This window comes from Lepus europaeus, chromosome 9 (genome assembly GCF_033115175.1).
Source record: "Lepus europaeus isolate LE1 chromosome 9, mLepTim1.pri, whole genome shotgun sequence".
NCBI lineage: Eukaryota > Metazoa > Chordata > Mammalia > Lagomorpha > Leporidae > Lepus > Lepus europaeus.
In genome coordinates this window covers 22,466,727-22,483,759 of record NC_084835.1, presented here as the reverse complement: position 1 = coordinate 22,483,759, position 17,033 = coordinate 22,466,727, and the positions used below count along the sequence as shown (strand labels likewise).

General features: G+C 41.1%; 1 protein-coding gene across 1 annotated transcript in view; it reads left to right on the top strand.

The window, feature by feature from the left end:
- SMARCC1 (SWI/SNF related, matrix associated, actin dependent regulator of chromatin subfamily c member 1) overlaps positions 1-17,033 on the top strand; it is a 155,869-nt gene that overhangs the window by 45,779 nt on the left and 93,057 nt on the right. The window contains exons 9-13 of the mRNA XM_062200743.1: positions 3,453-3,578; positions 4,218-4,339; positions 8,828-8,952; positions 10,844-10,903; positions 14,355-14,392. Coding sequence (XP_062056727.1) covers positions 3,453-3,578; positions 4,218-4,339; positions 8,828-8,952; positions 10,844-10,903; positions 14,355-14,392 — 471 coding nt within the window. The remainder of the gene's footprint in view (positions 1-3,452; positions 3,579-4,217; positions 4,340-8,827; positions 8,953-10,843; positions 10,904-14,354; positions 14,393-17,033) is intronic.

The window sequence follows — 17,033 nt, the reverse complement described above, 5'->3', positions numbered from 1 at the left end:
GCTCCTGCCTTCGGGTCAATGCAGCTCTGGCCTTTGCAGCCAACTGGGTGGTGATCCAGGGGATTGAAGCTTCCTCTGTCTGCCTCTCTGCCTCTCCTCTCTTCTTTGTAACTCTTTCAAATAAATAAATAAATAAGTAAAACTGAGGTAGGGGCCAACACTGTTGTGTAGAGGGTTAGACTGCTGCCTGCAGTGCCGGCATTCCGTATGGGCGCCGGTTTGAATCTTAGCTGCTCCACTTCCAATCCAGGTCTTCTATGGCCTCGAAAAGCAGTGGAGAGGCCAGCGCCATGGCTTAACAGGCTAATCCTCCGCCTTGCGGCACCAGCACACCGGGTTCTAGTCCCAGTTAGGGCGCCGGATTCTATCCCAGTTGCCCCTCTTCCAGGCCAGCTCTCTGCTATGGCCGGGGAGTGCTCAGGAGGATGGCCCAAGTGCTTGGGCCCTGCACCCGCATGGGAGACCAGGAGAAGCACCTGGCTCCTGGCTTCGGATCAGAGAGATGCGCCGGCAGAAGAGGCCATTGGAGGGTGAGCCAACGGCAAAAAGGGGGACCTTTCTCTGTCTCTCTGTCTCTCTCTCTCATTATCCACTCTGCCTGTCAAAAAAAAAAAAAAAAAAGAAAAAAAGAAAGAAAGAAAGAAAAGAAAAGCAGTGGAGAATGACCAAGTCCTTGGGCCCCTGCACCTGCGTGGAGGACCCAGAAGAGGCTCCTGACTCCTGACTGTGGATCAAGCTCTTCTCTGGCCGTTGTGGGCATTTGGGGAGTGAACCAGCAGATGGAAGACTTCTCTCCCTCTCTCTGCTTCTACTTCTGCCTCTGTGACTCAACCTTTCAAATAAATAGATAAAAAAAGAAAAAAAATTATAAAGTAGGATTGACTTCAGTACTTGTTGACTTCTCTGGGATTATATTTTTTTCTTTCTCCATCTCGATTCCTTTCATATATTTCCTGAAGAGCATATTGCTGAAAGTGGGATTGAATTGCAGAGCTTATTAGCATCATTCTGTTCATAGGGAAACTTTGCTCCAGAGTTAGGTAATTTTGCCCAATGCCACATAGCCTATGATGCTGTTTGAACACATTGGTATTTTTTTGAGAGCAGTAATAAAGCATGATGATTTTAGACCTAGATAGAATTCAGGTCAAATCTTAAATGTTAGATGTGAAATTACACAGCCTACTGAAATTTTTCCACGTTTGCTATTTGGAAAGCTGGGGAAGCTAATACCAACCTCGCTTCATCATGCTTGGGATTAAATAAGAAATTAAATATATAGCATAGAGTCTGGCACTATTGTCACATGCTATTGTAATGCACTTTCTCAAATTCCTTTCAAGGCTTTCTGGATAAAGGGTGTAAACATTGTTCTGTCTGACGTGTATTTTCTAGCCCATCGCTGAATTAATTTACCCTTTTCTTTATCATAGTCTTATTTTTCTCCTTTTGTTAGCTTGAGGCTTCCCATATACTGTGTTTTTGTTTCTACTCTGGATCCAGAATTTGTATATTCAGTAGACTTTTTGGACTGTAATATTGAAGGTATTTTTTCTTTATCTGGATGTTAACTTTGTGTTTTAGTGCATTATGTGTAACTAGTTCTCAAGGGAGAGGAGCCATGTCGTCAAATGAGTATCATTCTTACATCAAGGTGTGAGAGAGGCATTTCTCTGAGTAATTTAGTCCGTTTTTTTTAACGGGGCTGTGAGAAATTTATTTTGATAGAACATATTTCTTTAGGAAGTTCATGTTGCATTTCTAGTGAATGTGTCTTGCTTTTGCAGTTTTCTAGTTGAGTTTCATGGTTGCAGTTGTTCTCTTGGTTCTCATGACTGGATATGTTCATGTTCATTGCAAAACCTCTCTGTCACTTTCCATGACTTGAGATGTGAACAGCCATCCCACACACGATAGAATTGTCTAGTGCTAAATTCTAGATGTATCCCATTTGAGAATAGTGTTGGGCAAAATGGAATATTATATACCCTAGGTCTGTGGTTTAAATATCTACATACACATATCTACTTCTGTACATCTAGAGAACCCTTCCCTTTAGTATTTCTTATCTATAATCAGGAACTACAGCAAGAGACATTGTACAAAACACAGAGGAGAACCTAACGTCTGATTCTCACTTCTCCAAACCCACCCAAACTGGCCATTTTTAAATGTTCTGTGTAGTGCATTGTACCTAACAAAGCTGTGAAAGGTCTCTGTAAATGTGCTCTTTTATCGTTATTTAGAATGTTGTTGATTATGGAAAACTAGAGACATCCTTTCTTCCTAGTGCAGTGAATATCTTTGGCTCTGTGCTGTTAAATATTTTTATCAGTGATTTTTGTGAAGATACAATGATATGATTATCAAAATCTTAGTCTAAGCCAAGGCAATGATGCTTTCCATTTTTCTTTACTCGCTAAAAGGAAATAAAAATTTGAAATGGTAGGGCCCACCACCTGCAATGTAGGCATCCCATCTGGATGCCAATTTGTGTCCCTGCTGCTCCAGTTCTTATCCAGGTCCCTGCTTATGGCCCAGGAAAAGCACTGGAAAATGGCCTAAGTGTTTCGGCCCCTGCTACCACAAGGGAGACCTGAAAGAAGCTCCTGGCTTTGGCCTGACCCAGCCCCAGCTGTTCTGACCATCTGGGTGTGAACCAGTGGGTGAAAGATCTGTGTCCTTTCTTCTCTCCTAACTCTGACCTTCAAGTAAGTAACTATTTATTTATTTGAAAGAGTTATAGAGAAGGCAGAGAGTGAATTCTTCCATCTGCTCTTTCACTCCCCAGATGACCACAAAGACCAGAGCTGCACTGATCCAAAACCAGGAATTAGGAGCTTCTTCCGAGTCTCCCACGTGGGTGCAGGGGCCAAAGCAGTTGGCCCATCTTCTGCTTTCCCAGGCCATAGCAGAGAGCTGGTTTGGAGTTGGAGTAGCCAGTGCCCATATGGGATGCTGGTACTGCAGGCGGCAGCTTTTACCCGTTACAACACAACACCAGCCCCAACAAATACGTAAATCTTAAAAAAGTTTGGGATGGTTAAATTGTGATTCAGACTTTTAATCTGGTTTGTACAGTTTCATGCTCCAAAGCTAAAACAAAGGTGAGTGCTGCATTGTTGAGATGACATTTGGAGCTACTACATCCTGATTTGAAATGCCTGGGTTCAAGTCCTGGTTCTGCTTTTGATTCTGAAGGTGGCCAGTGATGACTCAAATACTTGGGTCCCTGCCATCCTCATATAAGACCCAGTTGAGTTCAAGACCCCTTGTTTTAGGCCCTATCTGTTGGCAGAAGTTTGGCAAGTGAAGCTGTGGACTGAGATCTTTGTCGTCTGTCTCTGTCTCTCTTCCTTCCAAATAAAATTAAAAGAAAAAAATACGCTTTTCTTTTGAATGCTTTAAAAGTTTGAGTGATTTTTATTATTCATAATCTGATATGGTTTTAGGTTCATGTAAAATGGATTTTAGACACTGACATTTTCAATGAATGGATGAATGAAGAGGATTATGAGGTGGATGACAACAGGAAGCCAGTGAGCTTTCGTCAGCGAATTTCTACAAAGAATGAAGAGGTATTTTGTTTGGTACTGTTTTCACCACTAGGTTTTCCTGCCTTTTACTTGCTTAAATGTTTCCATATATTCATTGATAACTTTCACTTACAAACCAAGGTGCATGAGCTAGTAAAAAGTACATGTTGGGGCTGGCTTTGTGGCTTACCAAGTAATGCTTGTGCTTGTGATGCCAGAATATCGGCTCAGGTTTGTGTTTCACTGCTGTGAAATTACCTCTTTTTATGCCCTTTTACTGATTGATTTAAAAGTAGTTTATTTGTACAGTTTCACATGATTATTATTTTCATCTTTGCATTTCATAGTTTAGTAGCATGTTTCATATTTTTCTAGAAGTAATTAGTGCTTTTCCCACCTGCTAATTCAAAATGTGAGCCTTAGCATATAGCTATGGTTGAGTTTTGGGCACTTTTATGTCACAGTATATTTGGAATATCTATGGGATGCTGATGATGTCATTGTATAACCTGAAATGTCAGGTAACGTGTCTTTATTGCTGGTCCTGGTAATTTGACATTGATTTTCCATTTGTCTCAACTAATGAATTTGATGGTATCTTGATTTATTGGGACAGAGGTTTGTAGAAACTGAGGAGTTGGAAAAGTTGGCTGATTTTTATTTCTACTTACTTTTTCCTAGCCAGTCAGAAGTCCAGAAAGAAGAGATAGAAAAGCATCAGCTAATGCTCGAAAGAGGAAACATTCACCTTCACCTCCGCCACCCACACCCACAGAATCACGGAAGAAGAGCGGGAAGAAAGGGTAAGCACTGCAGTGTGATTTAAAAAAAGGTATTAAAAGAAACTTCAAAGGACTAGCCAGAATTTTACATTTATATTAGCATTTTTCCTGAAAGTAAATCATGTTTTGACTTATTTGGAAGTCTTTTGCATTGATGGTTTATCTTATTATAGATGTTATTTTAGAGGCATCTTATTATGTTCCATTTTTCTTTAAGTTTATGCAAGAAGCTTGGTTGGTAAGGAGTTTAAGTGTCTCTCTCTGATTTTACCGTCTGTCTCATGTAAGAGAGGAACCTGTAGCTATTTGATGTTCTGCAGAGGACAGCATTGATGTTTTTACAGCCACATATTTCTGCTTTATGAGCCTTCCTTGAATGAGGATCATGTTTTCTGCTGAATAGGTTGTTGTTGGGATTAAATTAGACTTTAAAGCCCTTACTTAGTGTATGGCCTGAAGTACTTAATGAATAGCTTAGAATAACTTGGTAACTTATTACTTATTAAGTTGATATTTCATCATTTTGATTTTCCAGGCACAAAATTTTTTGTGTGTAATTTTGCCAAGGTCATAGTTTAGTCTTAGAAAATGATGATTTAAATAATTGATTATTTTATTTTCATGTGATAGATGCATTTGTTAAATTTCTCACTCTTTGTGACTGGATTGTAAAGATCTGTTTCACAGTTTCTATTTCGTGCACTGACTTTCCACTCTAGTCAAATTGACATTTCTCTCCCTACACCATGCCATGAAACATGTTACTCCATGAAGTTTAGAGTTAACAATTAGTCTTTTTTTTTTTTTTTTTTTTTTTTTTTTTTAAGATTTATTTTATGTGAAAGAGTTAACAGAGACGCTGGTTGGCTAATCCTCCGCCTGCGGTGCTGACACCCCGGGTTCTAGTCAGGGTCTGGGCACCGGATTCTGTCCTGGTTGCTCCTCTTCCAGTCCAGCTCTGTGCTGTGGCCTAGCGGGGTGAGGGGCCAGTGGAGGATGGCCCAAGTGCTTGGGCCCTGCACCCTCATGGGAGACCAGGAGGAAGCACCTGGTTCCTGGCTTCGAATCAGCGCAGTGCGCCGGCTGTAGCAGCCATTTGGTGGGTGAACCAATAGAAAGGAAGACCTTTCTCTCTGTCTCTCTCATTGTCTAACTCTGCTTGTCCAAAAAAAAAAAAAGTTAACAGAGGTAGAGATAGAGAGAAGGTCTTCCATCTGCTGGTTCACTCCCCAGATGGCCACAACATCTAGAGCTGTGCCAATCTGAAGGCAGGAGCTTCTTCCAGGTCTCCCACGTGCAAGCCATAGCAAAGAACTGGATTGGAAGAAGAACAGCCAGGACTACAAGGAGTGCCCATATGGATTGCCAGCACCTCAGGCCAGGGCTTTAACCCACTGTGCTATAGCACCAGCCCCAACAGTTAGTTTTTTTAAAAAATTTTTATTTGAGAAATAGATAGAAAAAGACATCTAGAGTGAGCGAGAGAACTTCATCCTCATTCTTCCCCCCAGATTCCTGCAATTTCCAGTACCCCAGATGCATGCAATTTCAGGGTCAAAGCTAATAACTTAACTCAATGCATGCATCTCATTATTGGGACCCAGTTAACTTGAGCCATAATCAGATTCTCCCAGTGCCTACATTAGTAGGAGACTGCAGTCAGGAACCGGGAACCATGACTCAAGACTCTGATGTGAGATACCAGCATCATAACCTTTGTCTTAACTGAAAGGCTAAATTCCCACCCCAGAGACATTCTTCAGTCATGCATAAGAGTGTTTAGGGAAATTGTAAAACTTAGTTTATATACAATGTTACTGACTCAATCACAGACATAAAGACTTTTTTTTTTTTTTTTTTGATGCGGTGGGGGGTATTAAGCCACATTCCAAAAAAATTAATAGTAAAAATACCTTTCTTTTGGTATTACTCAAGGTAACTTTACTATATCTCTTTTCCTTTTTTTAAGGGGTATTTGTTTATTTGAATGTCACAGTAACAGAAGAGAGGGAGAGGTCTTACAAAGAGAGGTCCTCACCCACTGGTTCATTCTCCAGATGGCTGCAATGTCCAGGATTGAGCCAGGCCAGGGCCAGGAGCCAGGATCTTCCTCCAAGTCTCCCACATGAATGGCAGGGTCTCAAGCACTTGAACCAGCACTTGAACCACTGCTTTTTCCCAGGGCATTAGCAAGGAGCTGGATTGGATGTAAAGCTACTGGAACACAAACCAGTGCCTGTATAGGATGCTGTCATTGCAGACCACAGCTCGGTCTCCTGTGGCAAAACACTGGCCTGGACTTTATTATGTTGCTAATGTGAATCTTGCTTTTGATGCTCAGATTTCAGAGCTGCCTGAGCTCTTCACCAGGAAAGGCATGTCAACTTTATTTTTCCCTCTTAAGATTTATTTATTTGAAAGATAGTATAACAGAGAAATGAGGGGGAGAGAGAGAGAGAGAGATCTTCCTCTGCTGGTTCATTCCCCAAATGGCCGCAGTGGCTGGGGCTGGTCCAGGCTGAAACCAGGAGCCAGGAGCTTCCTCTGTGTCTCCCATGTGGGTGGCAGAGGCTCAAGCACTTTTTGCCATATTCTGGTGCTTTTCCAGGTACATTACTGCCCATATAGGATTGCCAGTGTTGCAGACTGCAGCTTAACTTACACCACAAGGACTCACCACCCCCATGATGTCAACTTTAAAGTATTTGGAGCCAAAAAACAGGTGCTAAAATGCAGCCTAGGACAGTGCAATTATTGAGCAAAGTGGGATATCTAAGAGGTTCACAGTGGTGCTGTTTCCCTGTGTACTTTGAGTACAAAGTTGACCATATTGAGTTTTCTCACGTACATGATGCATTGTAGTAAGATACATTTGGTGCCTAAGGATCAGGTCTTTTCTTCTTATTTTAAGTGTTCTGTTGAAATCCTGAATTTAAACAAAGCACATTGCTAACCTTTGTTTTATTCAAGTTTCTGGAATCTCTCCTTACTTTTAAAGTGTTTTGTCTCCCTCCAGGAGAACTGTGAGCATTCTCTCTGTATTGTGGGGCTTAGGCTAGTGCAATGTGTTCTGTCTCCATTTGCACTGTCACTTGTGAATACAGTCTGGATTACTGCCAGCCCCTTCCTCAAACAAGTTAATCTTCCTCCTTATGCCTTTAGTCTTTACTCTTTACTCTGAAATATTGCCTAATTCTTAGTGAATTGTTCCATAATTCTCAAGGTACAGCATAACTGTCACCAGCAATCTTCACTAATTTTTTTCTTTTTTTAAAATGTTGATTTATTTACTTGAGAAGCAAAGTTACAGAGGGAGACAGAGAGATAGGCCTTCAATCTGCTGTTTCACTCCCCAAATGACCACAATGTCTAGAGCTGGGTGGATCTGAAGCTAGGAGCCAGGATCTTCATGGTCTCCCACGCAGTTGTAGGGACCTAAGCATTTGAGCCATCCTCCACTGCCTTCCCAGGCCATCAGCAGGGAACTGGATCAGAAGTGGAGCAGTTGGACCTCGACTGGTGCCCTTATGGGATGCTGGCGCTTCAGGTAGATGCCCAACCCACTATGCCACAGTGCCACTTCCTTTCCCCACCTTTTTTCTTGAGATTTATTTGAAAGGCACAGTTAGCGAGAGGAAGAGATATCTTCCATTTGTTGGTTCATTCTCCAAATTGCTTCATTAGTCAGAGCTTGACCAGGCTGAAACCAGGAGCTTCATCCATATGGGTACAGGGGTCCAAGGACTTAGGTCATCTGCTGCTGCTTTTCCCAGGCAGATTAGCAGGTAGCTTTTTCTGAAGTGGAGGAGCAGGACAGGAACCAGTGCCCATATGGATTGCCAGCATTGCAGGTGGTAGCTTGACCAACTATACCCAATGTATTTTTTTTTTCATTACTTTTATTTATTTCTCTGTATTTTTCTGTACTGAAATATGATACTTCTATTGTATGTTTTTGTATTGGTTTCATCACATTATGTAAGGTAGGTAATCATTTTTGTACCTTGTTTTTTGTAATTCTTCAGGGTAAAGAATATTCCATTTTTATCTAACCATCAGACAGTTTTAATACTTAAACTGATTTAATTGAGTGAAAACAATGCCAATTTCTATTAAAAAAGAATGAATGACTATATTCAGTATTTATGCTTTATAATTCCCGATAGGTGATAGAAAGAGTCAGGTAAACAATTGTGCATATATTTGAGAAAATTTCTTATGTAACTTGATTTTTTTTTTTTTGAGTAATCTACGAGTTACATGTCATATCTCCTCGGCAGGTGTTCTTTTATCACAGTAATCTAATCTGTTAGGTACTGTCTGCAATTTAAATGATAGTGCATCTGTGCTCACTTTTTATGCTTGGTAGCTTTTTATTTTATTTTATTTTTTTCTTGTTAGATGTAATTTGAGGAGTGCATCTAATCTGATCACTATTTGTCTCTTAAAGTGTGTCTGAGCATAAATGCTAATAATAGGTAGCTATTATCAGTCTCTCTTATGTTTTAGCCAAGCTAGTCTTTATGGGAAGCGCAGAAGTCAGAAAGAAGATGATGAGCAGGAAGATCTCACCAAGGACATGGAAGACCCAACACCTGTACCCAATATAGAGGAAGTAGTACTTCCCAAAAATGGTGTGTATGCTGCCTGAGAGCATTAGATATGATGTAGTCATTCTCCTCAGTGCCATGAGATGATTCACTTCTTAGTCTGAGTCTAGAATTCTCAACATTCCAATAGAAATAGTTTCCTTCCATTAAGATTAGCCTTTTTGAACTTCCATTTTCTTCAATTATTTGTTTTACTTTTTAGCAATCTGTTTATTGAGAAAACACTAAAGAATTTTCTATATTTAATAATTCTTTAAAATTAGCAGTTTTAAAATCTCAACAGAGCCAATACTCACGAAAAACTAGACTACATATATCTGTACAATTTAACCTTTTTAAATCTCTGAGTATTGCTTTATGTAAGTAAGACTTTGAAGACCTCTAGTAATGAATATTGCCGGGTAAGTGTGGTGAACCTTACTATTAGTGATGTAAATTGTGGCCTGATTGGTGATTGGGTGAAGTTCAAAGTGTACTTTAGATGTACATCAAGTGTTTTTAATTGACCTTTGCATGTTTGTGTCTTCAGTGCGCCTGTGATTGAATTTTCAGAGATAAGGACCAGTATATTCCAAAAGGAAAAGACACATGACAGAAATTTAATTAATTAATTAATTTCAAGTTATTCTAATTTCCTATTTTTTTTTTTAAGATTTATTTATTTGAAAGGTAGAGTTACAGAGAGAGAAGCAGAGAGAGAGAGAGATGTCTTACATCCACTGGTTCACTTCCCAGGTGGCTACAGCTGTTGGAGCTGTCTCATTATGAAGCCAGGAGCCTGGAGCTTCTTCCAGGTTTCCCTCGTGGATGCAGGGCCCAAGCACTTGGGCCATCTTCCACTGCTTTCCCAGGCCACAGCAGAGAGCTGGATTCGGAGTCAAGCAGCCTGAACGTGAACTAGTGTCCCTGTGGGATGTCAGCACGGAAGCCAGCGGCTTTACCTGCCAACCTCGACATTTAATTTGTTAGTTTATACCCTTTCTCGCCCACCTTTATGGGAGAAGTATTCCACTAGTAGAAGCCTTCCATACCCCTTTCTCTCCTTTCTCTGCTAGATTTGTGTTCCAGGCTCCTGGCTTTTATCCCAGCCCCACCCATTGCAGGGAGTGAACAAGCAGATGGAGCATATATCTCCATTTGCCTATCTCTTTCTGCTTTTTCATATTAATTATATATAAAGATTCTAAACCTCTTATAGTAAAAGGCAAAATGTTATGTACTGCTAATTTATAAGATACACAGAGCCAATGACTGAGTAGATGTCAATCACACTTAATCAAGTTACTTCTGATTTTCAAAGCGTACAGTATAGATGGAAAATTCTGATTCTTTTGAGGAAATCAGTACTCTGAAATACTGATGGAAGTGAAAGTCGATGAATCCACTTAATAGAATTTGGCAGTGTCTGCCACAAATTTTAAAATGGGTACATCCAGAGGGATGACAGATGTGGCGCTTCAGCTTATGCTGCAGCCTGGAATGCCAGCATCCTAAATGGACTCCCAGTTCAGATCTTCGACACTTCACTTCTGATCCAGCTCTCTGCTAATGTAACTGGGAAAGCAGTGGAGGATGGTCCAAGTGCTTGGATCCCTGCCACCCATTTGGGATACCAGGGTGGATTTCTGGGCACCTGAGTTTGACTTGGCCTGGCTAATTCAGCCATTTGTGGAGTGAATCAGTGGATGGAAGATCTCGCTCACCATGGCACAACGCCAGCCCATGTATTTCATTTTATGAAGAAAATATGTCACTGCTTGGGTAGTTAGTTATAGAATATTGCCTAATATGTTAAGTGTTAATGTTTTGCAGCTGCTTTTGTGATATTGACAGTAAAGATAAATAGTGAATGATATTGGTGTTCTAGTGAGATGCATGTGTTCCCCTAAAATATAATTTTTTTTTTTTTTTTTAGTTAATCCAAAGAAAGATAGTGAAAATACACCTGTTAAAGGAGGAACTGTAGCAGATCTAGGTAAATACCAAAATAATGTATGTATTGTGGAATTGAGTGTTTTTCTCTTAAATGTGTCAACTCTTGATATTTCTTTATTGGGTTCTTCTTTTAGTTGCTCTTCTGATCACCACAGATTGTTAACTGGCTGTCTTTAGTTCTGTTGTGATTTGTTTTGCTATCATGTTAGGAAATTTAAAAATCTTTTTTAAAAAGTGATCTCTCAGCTGGCGCCGTGGCTTAACAGGCTAATCCTCTGCCTTGTGGCACCGTCACACCGGGTTCTAGTCCCGGTTGGGGCGCCGGATTCTGTCCCGGTTGCCCCTCTTCCAGGCCAGCTCTCTGCTGTGGCCCGGGAGTGCAGTGGAGGATGGCCCAAGTGCTTGGGCCCTGCACCCCATGGGAGACCAGGATAAACACCTGGCTCCTGGCTTCGGATCAGCGCGGTACGCCAGCCGCAGCACGCCAGCCGCGGTGGCCATTGGAGGGTGAACCAATGGCAAAAGGGAGGACCTTTCTCTCTGTCTCTCTCTCTCACTGTCCACTCTGCCTGTCAAAAAAAAAGTGATCTCCCTCTCAGAAATTCTTCTAATGCTGGAACATCCTAACAAAGGTGGTAATGTTTTACTTGTATGTGAGTGTGAGAGTTTTAAGGAAAGAATTCTAATTAGAATCCTTTTTCTAATTTTCTTTATTAGCTTGTTTTAAAGCATATATGCAAATTGATTTTTCACCTTTAGGTCCAAAATCTGTTGACTGCTAATACTTCATAAGCTAAATTGTAGTGTTTTTCTTGGTGGGATTAGTTCTAGAATCTGCTAAAGATACCAGAATATACAGTTGCTCAGGACCTTTGTAAAATAGTGTAGTATTTGTTTATCATCTCACATCTCTCCCATATGTTTTAGATCATGTCTAGATTTCTTAACTTATCTAATACAGTGTAAGTACTGTGTAGATAGTTGTTATCCTGTATTGTAGGGAATTATGGCAAAGAAGAAATCTGTCTGTGTTGACTGTAGACACAAGTTTTTTCCCCAGATAGTGTTGGTTTTTGGTTGGTGGGATCTGTGCATGGGGAACCCACAAAGGGGGCCACCTGTTCATGTTGTTATCGTTTTCATAAGCAAAATATCATTGTCCTGTTGCTTGTAGGAGGGTAGGAAAGAGAAATACAGTTACTTGTTTTAGTTTTCAAAGAAAATGATTAGTTCTAAGCATCTTTAGAGATAAAGGGTAATCTTAATTTTTTTCAGTTGTAAACATCACAGGAGAACCTAGTTCTCAGGCAGGATTGCATGTCGCCTTTTGGTATTTAGTACCTTATTTTCCACACTCTGATTTCCTGTTTGCATTAGCATTTCTGTGTCACTGAGTTAACTTTAAGCAACATGTACATCTCTGTGTTGCATGAGTGCCTGTGAGTATTCTACAAATCTTTTCCTTCACTATTGATCCATGTTAGCCTTCTTTTATGGAAAAGGAGATCCGGAGAGGTTCAGTAACTTTTTCCCAAGTATTTGGCACTTAAGTGGTGGAGTCCATGTTTGGGTTCTGGTCTGCCTCCATTTTACTGCCAGTGTTTGAGTCACTGTATTCTGCTGTCTTGACTGTTGCTTTCTCTCAGCCTTCAAAATCCATGCTCACAGTGGCTACCTTTCAGTTTTGGGAATTTTTCAAACCTGCCAGTCCAGAAGCCCTTTGACCTGGCTACTTTCTCTGGAATTTTTTTTTTTTTTTGGGGGGGGGGGGACAGGCAGAGTTAGACAGTAAGAGAGAGAGAGAGAGAGAAGGTCTTCCTTCCGTTGGTTCACCCCTCAAATGGCCCCTATGGCCGGCGCGCTGCGCCAATCCAAAGCCAAGAGCCAGGTGCTTCCTCCTGGTCTCCCATGCAGGTGCAGGGGCCCAAGGGCTTGGGCCATCCTCCACTGCCTTCCAGGGCCACAGCAGAGAGTTGAATTGGAAGAGGAGCAACTGGGACAGAATCCGGTGCCCCAACCGGGACTAGAACCTCGGGGTGCCAGCACCGCAGGCAGAGGATTAGCCAAGTGAGCCGCAGCACTGGCCTTCTCTGGAATTCAGCATCCCACCTCAGTGTCTTGGGTTGAATCTGGTTCTGCTTTTTGATTCCAGCTTCTGCCGTTGCAGACCCTGGGAGGCAATGGTGATTGCTCTAGTAATTGGGTTCCTACCATCCACATGAGAGACCTGGATTGAGTTCATAGCTCTTGGCTTCCTTGCTGGCCCAGCCCTAGCTTTTACAGGCATTTGGAAGAGGAACCATAGATGAAAGATCTCTGTCTCTCTGCCTTTTAAACAAACAAACAAATAAGTAAATAATTGCAGATTTCATTCAGAATTTTAGTTTCCATATTCAAATTCGTAGTGGATCACAATTGGTCAGTGTTTGCTGTATCCCCGTTCCATTGGAATAATTGTTGTATGCATATGTGAATAACACAGTGATTTTCCTGTGTTCTTTTTATACTTAACAATGCCTAAATCATTCGTAAGGGTCATAATACTTTAAAAAGTTAAATGTTACAGGTCTTTAATAAGATAATGATTTGTATTGTAACCTCACACTCTTTCTACATTAACCTACTTTCTGTTACTATGGAAATCAACTCCTTGGATTAAATTATACTTGTGTTTTCTTTTGCAAAATCAGCATATTTTTTTTTAAATTAATTTATTTATTTGAAAGAGTTACAGAAAGTTACAGGCAGAGGCAGAGAGAGAAAGGTCTTCCATCTGCTGGATCACTCCCCAAATGGCCCCAATACCAGAGCTGAGCTGATCCCATGCCTGGAGCCAGGAGCTTCTTTTGGGTCTCCCGTGAGGGTCCAGGGACTCAAGGACTGGGGCCATCTTCCACTGCTTCCCGAGCTCATGGCAGAGAGCTGGATCAGATGTGGAGCCAGCCTGGTTTCCAACAGCACCCATATGGGATGCCAGCACTGCAGGTGGCAGCTTTACCCTGCCACCCAACAGCACCAGCCGTAAGGTCAGCATATTTAGATCCTTGAATCCCCTATCCTTGAAACTCATTAACATTCATTGTAGGAATAGTGGGACGTGTTTGGAAGTGATTGTCACATTTCTTGACTACTCTCATTCAATTTGTCATCCAAATTGTTACTACTTTATTGCTTCAAATGGCAGGAGACTAGAGCCCTATTCAGATCACCCAGCCAGTTACTAAGCTAGGTCGTGACTATTTTAGCTCTCAACCAGAAATGAATTATAAATTCCTGTTGTTGGAAACTTCACATTATCTGTGCTTTAAATTTCTACTTATTCCTATCATCTTTGCTAAATTTCAATTTATTGAATTATTCACAGTGATTCTACTTTAATAATGCTCAATTTTTCTTCACAGTCAGTATCAGTTCTTAGATATTGATGTTTCACAATAATCCAAATAACATTTACCTGTTTTTAACATAAATTTCATGTCTTGATTTTGCAGATGAGCAGGATGAAGAAGCAGTCACAACAGGAGGAAAGGTAACAGTTGAGACCTGGTGTTTGAGAATTTCTTCAACTGTGTGTGTGTGTGTGTTTTTTTTTTTTTTTTTTTTTTTTAACAGGTAAAGTTATAGACAGAGACGGAGAGAAAGGTCTTCCTTTTGTGTTCATTCCGCTAATGTCCGGTGCTGATCCGAAGCCAGGAGCCGGGTGCTTCATCCTGGTCTCCCATGCGGGTGCAGGGAGCCAAGCACTTGGCCATCCTCTGCTGCCCTCCTGGGCCACAGCAGAGAGCTGGACTGGAAGAGGAGCAACTGGGACTAGTACCCGGCGCAATTGTTCTGTTTATTGAGCAGTAGAAAGAGTGAATTAGAAGTATCCTTAGAAATACTCAATTTGAGGCCTTTCCGATTTTTTTTATTTATTTAAAGATTGATTTTATTGAAAGACTGACATGGAGGGACAGACAGAGATTTTCCATCCACTGAATTTTTCTAAACACCCCCCCCCCCGCCCCCCGCCCCGTGCGCACGTTCTTGGATTTATTTATTTATTTATTTATTTTGAAATAGTTAGAGATCTTCCATCTGCTGGTTCACTCCTGAAATAGTCATAATGCCCAGGGCTGGGCCAGGCTGAAGCCAGTAGCATCATCCAGGTCTCCCACATAGGTGGCAGGTACTTGGGCTTTTCTCTCTCTCTGCTGGTACACTTCCCAAATGGCTCTAACCACCAGAACTAGGCCGATCCAAAGCTAGGAACCAGGAGTTTGTTCTGGGTCTTGAGCGTGAGTGCAGGGGCCCAAATACTTGGGCCATCTTCTGCTTTCCCAGGTGCATTATCAGGGAGCTGGATCAGAAGTGTAATAGCCGGGACTCAATGTGGCACCCATATTGGATGCTGGTGCTGCAGGCAGAGGCTTAACGTACTATGCTACCGCCCCAACCTTCTCTGCTGCTTTTCCCAGACCATTAGCAGTGAAATAAATGGAGCAGCTGGAACAGGAACTGGCACCCATGCATGATGCCTGCTTCGCCATAATGCTGACCCATCCCCTAAAATTTTCTAGAGAGGGAATTTCTATCTGCTCAGCTAGTATCCCTCCTATGCTCTAATTTCTGGATGCATGCTTCGCTTCTTGGAAGGTAACAGTCAAAGCTGATAATGTTCTGTTAGGCATTACTTGATGGTATAGATGAGCTGGGACCATGCCTTGTCTTAATTTTTTTACTCATGATTTTGTGGATAACAATGTTAAGCCACAGTCTATAGATTTCAGATCATGCTTGTGGTGTTTTTTTTGAGTATTACAATTAGCTAGTTCCTAATTTGATTGTTTTTATATAGAGGTTATCAGTCTTTACCTTGTTGGATTTAAGGCAGGGTTTTGTAACTTAGAATAAAAGGCTCAGTGTTTCAATCTAGTTGTAATGTATCACTGTGTTTGAGTGTAATTAACTACTCATCTTGTAGATTTTCTCTTAATTTGCTAACTTCTTTTTTCCCCACTAATTGAAAGACATAACCTCAAATGACATTTCATATACGTTCAAGTTAAACATATTCATGACAGGATTTCTAGCAAAAATATGTCAGCAATCTCCTGGGCATATGTTTCTTTATCTATGTTCTTAGGATTTTTACTTTAAAATCAAATAGTTTGGGGGCCGGCGCTGTGGTGCAGCAGGTTAAAGCCCTGGCCTGGAGCACTGGCATCCCATATGGGCGCTGGTTCAAGACCCGGCTGCTCCACTTCTGATCCATTGCTCTGCTGTGGCCTGGGAAAGCAGTGGAAGATGACCCAAGTCCTTGGGCCCCTGCACCCACGTGGGTGACTCGGAAGAGGCTTCTGACTTCGGATCGGTGCAGCTCCGGTTGTTGTGGCCAATTGGGAAGTAAACCATTGGATGGAAGACCTCTCTATCCCCCCCTCTTCCCTATGTAATTCTGACTTTCAAATAAATAAATAAATAAATAAATCTTTTTAAAAAAAATCAAATACATTAGTCAAAGAATTCCTTGCTTATGAACATTACATTTGTACAAAGATGTCATTATTCAGAGTAAGGAAAGACCAAAATAGAAACTGAAAAAAAGTAAGATATTTTTATGCCAAGAGTAGGAGCAGTTTTAATGCCATGTACCAGTCTCTTAGATAATTAAAAAAAGATAATAGATACTCTAGTAACTTCTCCCACAGTGTCATTCTGCCTAATTTTCTGATTGAGATCAATAAAACAGTAATTACAACACTGTTCAGGGCACTTGTATCCCTTATTGGAGTGCTTGGGTTCAAGTCCCACTCTGCTTCTGATTGTAGCTTTCCTCTGACAAAGAACTTGGGAGGCTACAAAGCCTAATGGCTGAGGAATTTGGTAGGAATGGGGGATGGGTTCCTTCTACCCATGAGGGAGATCCGATCATCTTTCAAGCTCCTGTTATCAACCTGACCCAGCCTGATTTGTTGTGCATGTTTCAGAGGTGTATCAGTGAATAGGAGAATTCCTTGTCTTTCAAATAAATAAACTAATTAGTTATTAATATGTTAGCCAGAGTTTAAACAAAAAGCCACTTATGTTGTTGGTCTTCATTAAGTCTAATACCAGCTTCTTTGCTTTTTCTAAATAAAGGAAATATTTCTCTCCTAATAGATTTGTAAAACCTGTAACTTAAATATCCT